Here is a 7,936-nt window from a genome sequence, read left to right as displayed (position 1 = left end):
AGTATGTATTAATCCTGATACAGGTCTCTTTGTATTCTCAAGTATGTATTAATCCTGATACAGTTCTCTTTGTATTCTCAAGTATGTATTAATCCTGATACAGTTCTCTCTGTATTCTCAAGTATGTATCAATCCTGATACAGTTCTCTCTGTATTCTCAAGTATGTATCAATCCTGATACAGCTCTCTCTGTACTCTCAAGTATGTTTCAATCCTGATACAACTCTATCAAACTCTATACTCTCTACCGAGAGCTAATACGTCTGACCGTAATAAAACAGAGTTCAAATTCAACTAAACTTTATTTTGGTATAATTTACAGATTAAGATTAAACTGACCGATAATATAGTCAGGTGATTATAGCGTAATATATATACAGGTAGGTTTAGGTTTCCAAGATATGGGGGTTATTACTATATTTATTACATATTTATATATCTTGGTAGATATAGATAGAACCCATTTATAATTTTGATTTTCAAACCATCTAAAAAGGAACTGAATACTTGCCACAAACTCTTATTCTCAAATCCCCATTTCTATGCAACCTGACGGTGTAAACCTTTGATATTTCAAACATAGTTATAAGGTTTCAAAGATATAGGAATTAGATATTAGAAATTATTATTAACATTTTTCTAACATGGAATTCTGAAACCTTATTCAATCTTTCATTATTTTAGTCAAGTATAAGTTTTTATTACTGTCCTAAGACATTCCGTATAAAACCCAAAATCAGATTTTAAATAAAAAATTTCTTTGGTAACTTTTAATCAACATTAAGTCTCATAAAGTGACACTTTTTTCAAATATTCTTTTGCTATAAATTTCATTCTTCTTTTTCTATCATTCAACACCAGTATCAAGTAGAGAGTTTTTTGATTGATTTTTCATCAAACCATAGATAATATAATGATATGAACTTTTTTAGTTGCACACATGTTTATTTTTTTAATGTTTCAAATTGTGATATTTAAAACTTCTGTACTCTATTCCTTTTCATTTTATTGAGAACAATTAACAAGAATTTGCTGCATTAAATCCAATTTATTTTTAGAAAAGCCAATATTTTAAATCAAATTAATAATTTGAGTTACAATAGAATGATTATACATCTTTGTATCAACAAGTAATTGATACAGAGGCATGGTAACTATGTTTATATTGTAGAGGTTCCTCCCTCCACTCTTCACCCTTAAGGATTTCCAGGCTGTCTTCACCTCCACCTTCCCCTCCAAATACTACCAGGCTGTTGTCCAGCACCTCCATTGTTGGGTACCTTCTCCCCCTGGTCAGCTTAAGGCCACTCCTCCAGGTGTTTGTAGACTGTGTGAGGACTTCTACAACATCTAGATTTCCATAATACCATCCTCCAGCTGTCCATATTTCCCCCTTAAACATGCTGCATGCTAGTCCAGTCCTAAGCAAACAAATATTAAAAAACAATATTCATATGAAATGGTTTTAGAAAGTATAGTTATAATTTTATGTTATTTTATATATCTGCTTTTTTTCATAAATGCAATTTATCACAAAGGAACTGATTCATAGCTACAAACCCAATTTTTTAATCCCCATTTCTTTGCAACCGGATGATTTAAACATTTGATTCTTAAATTTGGACAATTTTATCTTACAGAATTCATTATTTTAAGTATTAAAGGTCTATAACACTGGGTTGCAAAGATATTTGAATTAGAAATTGAGAGTTTGTGGCAAAAAATCACTTTAATAGCAATTAAATGGTTTTTTTATTTAGAAAGCACCAGACAAAGAGTCTGAGAATGAGTATGAAATAAAAACATTTTGATGATTAATTTATTATTATTATTATTAAGATTATGAATCGTTGATAATATTAGATTTGAATATTTAAATTAATTAAATCCACTTGTATATATTATTGTATATTAGTGTACATTTATTGTATGTATTTGTGAGAAGTATGTTCAAACTTATTTATCAATTTAATAATGACACTATTAATATTAGAAAAAATCATGAAAGATATAAAATAGGAACATGTCTAAATGTTTCAGTCTTCTGATATATTTTAGAAAGATTACCTTGCAGTTGGTAATGACGGAAGCTCTGCAATGAATCCCTCTTCAATACTGTAGACTTCAACAAGAGATAAGTAGTCGTTAAAATATCCTCCAAGCAGCATCACTTGACTCTCACTAGAATATAAAATGTTAAGAAATATAAAAAGAATTAAAAAATGCTTACAGTTTTATTTTTAATGATATTATCTATGATTCTGTTCATTTGTGCCAACTTTAGATTAGGGTTTCCACCAAAATTCCGGGTTACGGTTTACGTACAGAAATGATCCGGAAATTTTTTCCATTTCCATTATGGAAAAAGTTCCGGAATTCCGGAACGATTTTTTTCCGTAAACCGTGAATTTCCGGAATGTTCTTCCAAAATTACGGAATGTTCCAGAATTCCGGAAAAATCGTTCCTGAATTTTCCGGAAAGCTTATTAAACAGTTTCCAATTCCATATAGACAAAACCAGTAAGTAAAACTAACAACGTTTGGTCCGTTTGGTAGAATGCTTTCGTTTTTTTTTTCGGAACGATGGGATCGTTCTTGATCGTTCCGTTCGTTCTCGGCAAAGAACGATCGTTCCACCGTTAACGCGCCCAGCCCTACATAGGGGTGGGACAGGGCGGGAAAAGTCTGATCTTTGAAAAAAAATCTAAAATAGCCCATCATTTGTTTGTGACTAAAGCTACAGATCTAAAAACTATAGTTTTGAAAAGCCCTTGAAAAATAGATGTAGAAACATGGGTCACACTTTGATATTTGTTTAAAACAAAAAAAATATTTTTTCATTTTTCTGAACCTTTTTTTTGGCGTTTTTTTCAACCCTCCCAAGCACCTGCCCAAACCAACAACCTAAGTTATCGGTCTAATTTTTTCTTCAATGAGCTGGCCTTCAAAAATTTGGCTATGCACATGCATTTCAACCCTATACCTATTCTCTAAGGCCTTTTTCTAGGGGGGTGGGGGGCGTCAAACGCCCCCCCAGGCTATACATAGATTCAGACCCCCAACCTTTATAGGGTTAAGGTAAAGGGAAAACCAAACACTGGAATAGTCTTGCATATTGATGAACTGTAGTTGTAGACCAGTAGTAGCTGACTTTTAAACTTTGTAAATATGAATTTAATTAAAATAAAAAAAATTCTTTAAGCTCTGCAAGTCGTCTTTTGTATTTCTCTTACATTCCGTAAACCAGAATTTTTCCGGTTTATGAAATGGAAACTGGAAAGTTTACGGTTTATGTTACGTAAACCGGAAAAATTTCCGGTTTACGAAATGGAAACTGGAAATTTTATGGTTTATGTCATGTAAACAGGAAAAATTCCAGTTTCCATTTTGTAAACCGGAAATTTGTCTGGTTTACGTGACGTAAACCGTAAACATTCCGGTTTCCATTTGATCAGAAAATATCCCGGAATTCTGGTTTACGCAACAAATTTCCTGATCTTTCCATTTCCAAAATGGAAATTTTTTTCGGGAAAAATGGAAACCCTACTTTTGATGTAAGATATCTTTAAATATTAACAGTTTTTTCTTTTAAAAAAGGGAATTTAGCAAAGTTGAACAATGTTTGTAATACAAATATAAGTAGGTACATCTTACTAGATTTATTTTTGAAAACATGGTTGAAAATATGTATAAGAATTCATCTTATTTCATTATTATTGATTAATTATATGTGTGCACTTGTCATGATTAATATATATTAATAAAGTGTATACCTGATAGGAACAGCACAGTGACCATATCTTGCAGATGTCAATTCATAGTTTTGAAGCTTCCAGGAGGATCCCTCAAACACCTCCACAGTAGCAGTTTTACTAGTCCTAGTAAACAAATATATAATTTTAAATGACACAGGCGAAGGGATTTGACTGAAGTATTCCAGTTTGTGAGAATGTTTATATAATAATTCAATATCTTAATTTAGAAACATCCATTTTTCTATTAGGAAAAAAAGCTAGATGATCAATAAAGAACAAAAAGGTTTATAAAACAAATAAGAATAAACACAGAACATACCCCTCGTAATTATATCCACCTGCAGCAAGTATCTTGTCTCCTAGTGTAGTCAGGGTAAAGTGATATCTAGCCACATTCATACTTTCAAACTCTATCCAGTCCATTCCCTCATTCTTGAAGCAGTTGCTAAACAAAAATATTCAATTTCAACTTTTATTTTGTGAATTTTTATCTTTTTTAATACATATAATTTGTATATTCTATATTTTATTATTGTTTGATTTATTAGTTTTCACTAGTTCACTATATTCTACCTGCGGTATTCTAGAGCTGTATTGGTTTGCAACATTTAGGAGTTTAACACAGTTTATTTACATTACAATGTGTTTGAATCCCCTCTCCCTCCATCACTATATTATTTTGATTTGAATGTATTTATTCAATTAAAAAAAATGTCAGTGTATTTTAAATATGATGTAAACAATACTGACTGATAGCAAGTATAAAAATAGTTTTGATTAGTTTCTTTTTGGGCATTGCTGTAGCTCTTAAAAAAACTAGCAGAATACTAAAATGTTAAAATGCTCCAATCTTTAGTTCTTTAAGTGTAAAAACACAAAGATTGCATCAAAGAATAATAGTTGCATTTATAATGAATTGAGTCTTTGCTACAAACTCTGATTTTACAATCTTTTAAACTATGAATTCTATTATATCAAATAGTCTAGATTTAAAATATCAAAAGTTTACACCATCATGTGGCAAAGTTATGATTATAAAATTGTGGCAAAGACTCAGTTTCTATGAAAGGTATCAGTAAAATAACTAATTTCTGCACTTATGTCTAGTTATTCTTTATTAAAAGAACTAGATTACTCACCACAGACTTAAATTTTCTTATCCCTATATCTTTGAATCTGATGGTGTAAACCATTGACACTTTAAACTTTAAACAATTTTATCTAATAGTATTCATAGTAATAAAAATGTCTAAGGTCAACAACATCAGGTTGCAAAGGTATTGGATAACAGAGTTAGAAGGTGTTTAGTTACTTTCCTTACAGTGATTATTTCTAAAATATAAAACCTAAATGTTCAAGAATTTCCAATATAAAATTTCTAAATTATCATCCTTAATCATCTGTTTTAATAGGGAAACTTTGAATATGGATTTAGCGCTGAATAATCATTAAGTAATAGATAGGTTTAAATGTTAATAAATCCTATTCTAGTATTTAATGTAATTAAACTGTATGTATCAACTCCTAAGTTGCATACCACCATCCCATCCCCCGCAGTAAACAATCTGTCCATTCAGAACTGCAGCTCCTAGGATATATTAATATAATTAACTAAATAAAAGTACACCTCTATTAAAACCAATATATTAAACAAAATATATATATTTATTTTCTTATGTTCTTATAGTTAGAAAATCAATTATATTTTGTTGTATTATTCATAGGAATTCCATATTGTAAAATAAATTAATCTATAATTCTTTGATAGATTTAAATTGTGTATTTAAATTTGAATTTCTCTTTGTAAACTACATTATATTATTTATGCTTAATTTTCAGGGGTCTATATAATTCCTTTTTCAATCCCATTTGGGATTGACAAATTTGTAGAAAAACTTACCATAGCCACTTCCTCCAAGAAGTACAGCAGTTGTTTCTGCAGAAACAGATCCCTACAATAAATACCAATATAAACATAATGACATTTTAAACCCTTATAACTACAAATATGAAAATAGAAAGAAAGCTGTAAGATTAATTATTGAGTGAAATCGTTTTCACATTTTCATTAAATAAAGCATACTGTTTTGCCTATAAATAGCAGGATAGGGTTTGAATTGATATAAAACTTACCCTGCTACAGGAGGCCAGATATCCAGCAAAAAGAATAGATACAGTCGAAAGAATCATACCTGAAAGAAACAAATGTTGTTTAGTAAAATTATTCATAAATGTTTTCTTAATTGCTTAAACTGACAATTATAATTTGCATTGAAAACTATTTGAATTAAATTGATAATTGAATATTTTACCTTATATTTTTTTCTGAGTTTAGCAGTAAAGTTTTGAATTTTATAAAGCACTAATAAATTCATAAACTTATTCATTCTTTTATACTGTTCAAACCTTAGATAATGCTTGTAAGTAAACATGGACTTTAAACTCAGGATTCCAGAAACACAAAAGCATCATTATTTAAAAAGTGTACAAAGTACGAAAACAACAAACAGACGTACAATGTAAAGATTACACAGTGAAAAAGACAGATGGCATGGTACATTCCAGTTCATTTCATGTACTGGGCCGAATTTCTACTGGCCAAGGCAAGCAGTACTGTACAAATAAAGGCTATATGAGGCAAAACGGGACTGTACACGAAATGAATGATCCCCTTCTAGTGCAATTTATGTGAAGAAGAAACTCAAATATATGCGACATTACTGGTACAATTTTTTACCTCGTAGATCCTTTTCTCGCTCTGAATTTACGCAAACTTTGATGGCAAATTTATCAAATTTCATATTATAAATTTTAAACATTTAGTTCTCTCAAAAACTTTTTTAAAGTAGGAGTTATGATTATAAAACATATAAGATTTCAATATTAGGTGCAATTTTCTTTAGCTTGACATGTACAGCACAGAATGTACAGCCTAAAGTAAACAGAGTACAGTGTACATCAGACAGTGTGCAGCATACAGTGTACAATGAACAGCGTACAGTGCACACCATACAGTACACTGTTCAGTGCATATAATAGAGTGTACAGTGTAGAGTGTACGGCGTTCAGCTTACAGTGTACAGTGTACAGTGTACAGTTTATAGTGTACAGTGTACAGTGTACAGTGTACAGTGTACAGAGTACAGTGCACAGTGTTCAGTGAACAGCGTATTGTGTACAGCGTACAGGTACAGGTAGGTTCATGTTTATAAGATATGGGGTTTATCACTATATTTATTACATCCTCATATATTTATTACATATCTATTATCTATCTATCAATCCGTATCTATCAATCTATATGTCTATTTATCCATCTATCTATAAACTAAAGATCTTTCAATCTATTAATCTTTATATTCATGCATCTGCAATTCTCATGGAGTGCATTCAACAAAGAGAATAAAATATACTAGAGTGGAATTTAAACAATCCCTCGGTATGAATTTTGTCAGTCCCTTTCAGCCTGAAAGGGAGTTCAAAGTGTCCAAATAATGTAAATGTTCACAAATTATATTCAGTACATCACACTAATACAGTATGATCCCTGGACATATCCATTCCAATTTTTTTTTATAAAGTTCTTTAATAACTTTAAACGCGTGTATTCGCTGTATGTGAATTAAAATCATTATTTTATCAAACATTAAAATGTAAAAATCGTCGTTTAAAGTGAATGTCAACAGAATTGTTAATCGTTTTTGCTTCAGACTCTTTTGTACACTGCAATTAATATCTTGTTTTAAATTAATTTTTTAAGCTTTTTGGGCACTTTGCGCCCATTTTAAGTGTGAACATTTTTTTTTAGGGGGAGGCAAGAGGGAAATATTTTATGCATAAAATGATGATAGTTATTAGAAGGAATATAGATAAGGTATCAAGTTTCCCTGATATAGTGCTCGGGGATATTTGTTACATCTTCTTAACGAAGGGACATGCCCCCTCCTTAATCAGGCTAGGGGGGGGGGCCTTACCCTCCGTACCCACTCCTAGTTGCGTGTCTGATTGTAAAACAAAAACAAACAAAAAGTAATTTAAGGGTTTCAATTTTTACAATATATATTTGTCTCCAAAATTTGGATGATTTCCGTAAATCAATGCAGAAAACATTATACTAGTTGTCCCAGAAAGCAAAACAATTAGAAGACGACTCTAGCAAGGGGATTCTAGGATTAAGCAAG

The 7,936-nt window shown here is 30.7% G+C and overlaps 1 protein-coding gene and 1 long non-coding RNA gene across 2 annotated transcripts; both read right to left on the bottom strand.

Annotated features, from left to right (window-relative positions):
* Window positions 1-1,028: 1,028 nt before the first annotated feature.
* LOC111714276 (kelch-like protein 31) lies at window positions 1,029-5,348 on the bottom strand. Its single transcript, XM_023489341.1, has 6 exons — window positions 5,293-5,348; window positions 4,329-4,344; window positions 4,075-4,200; window positions 3,774-3,878; window positions 2,068-2,181; window positions 1,029-1,421 (listed from the first exon to the last, which is right to left on the bottom strand). Exons 3-6 carry the CDS (start codon window positions 4,176-4,178, stop codon window positions 1,124-1,126), a joined length of 621 nt encoding a protein of 206 aa, XP_023345109.1. The 5' UTR covers window positions 4,179-4,200; window positions 4,329-4,344; window positions 5,293-5,348; the 3' UTR covers window positions 1,029-1,123.
* A 302-nt stretch (window positions 5,349-5,650) lies between these two features.
* On the bottom strand, window positions 5,651-6,109 carry LOC111714265 (uncharacterized). Its single transcript, XR_002767919.1, has 3 exons — window positions 6,068-6,109; window positions 5,889-5,947; window positions 5,651-5,707 (listed from the first exon to the last, which is right to left on the bottom strand). It is a non-coding gene; the product is annotated as an uncharacterized LOC111714265 (long non-coding RNA).
* Window positions 6,110-7,936: the final 1,827 nt, after the last annotated feature.

This window comes from Eurytemora carolleeae, unplaced genomic scaffold, assembly GCF_000591075.1.
Source record: "Eurytemora carolleeae unplaced genomic scaffold, Eaff_2.0 scaffold409, whole genome shotgun sequence".
Classification (NCBI taxonomy): Eukaryota; Metazoa; Arthropoda; class Copepoda; order Calanoida; family Temoridae; genus Eurytemora; species Eurytemora carolleeae.
Note: the sequence above shows the minus strand (reverse complement) of the source record. Positions and strands in the feature narration are given on the sequence as shown.

Excerpts from the sequence above, each read along its gene's own strand:
- LOC111714276 (XM_023489341.1), bottom strand. The coding sequence starts at position 4,178 with ATGGACTGGATAGAGTTTGAAAGTATGAATGTGGCTAGATATCACTTT. Across the intron at positions 3,879-4,074 it reads GGTGGATATAATTACGAGGG|GACTAGTAAAACTGCTACTG; the intron begins GTATGTTCTGTG and ends TTTGTTTACTAG. Across the intron at positions 1,422-2,067 it reads CCGTCATTACCAACTGCAAG|GACTGGACTAGCATGCAGCA; the intron begins GTAATCTTTCTA and ends TTGTTTGCTTAG.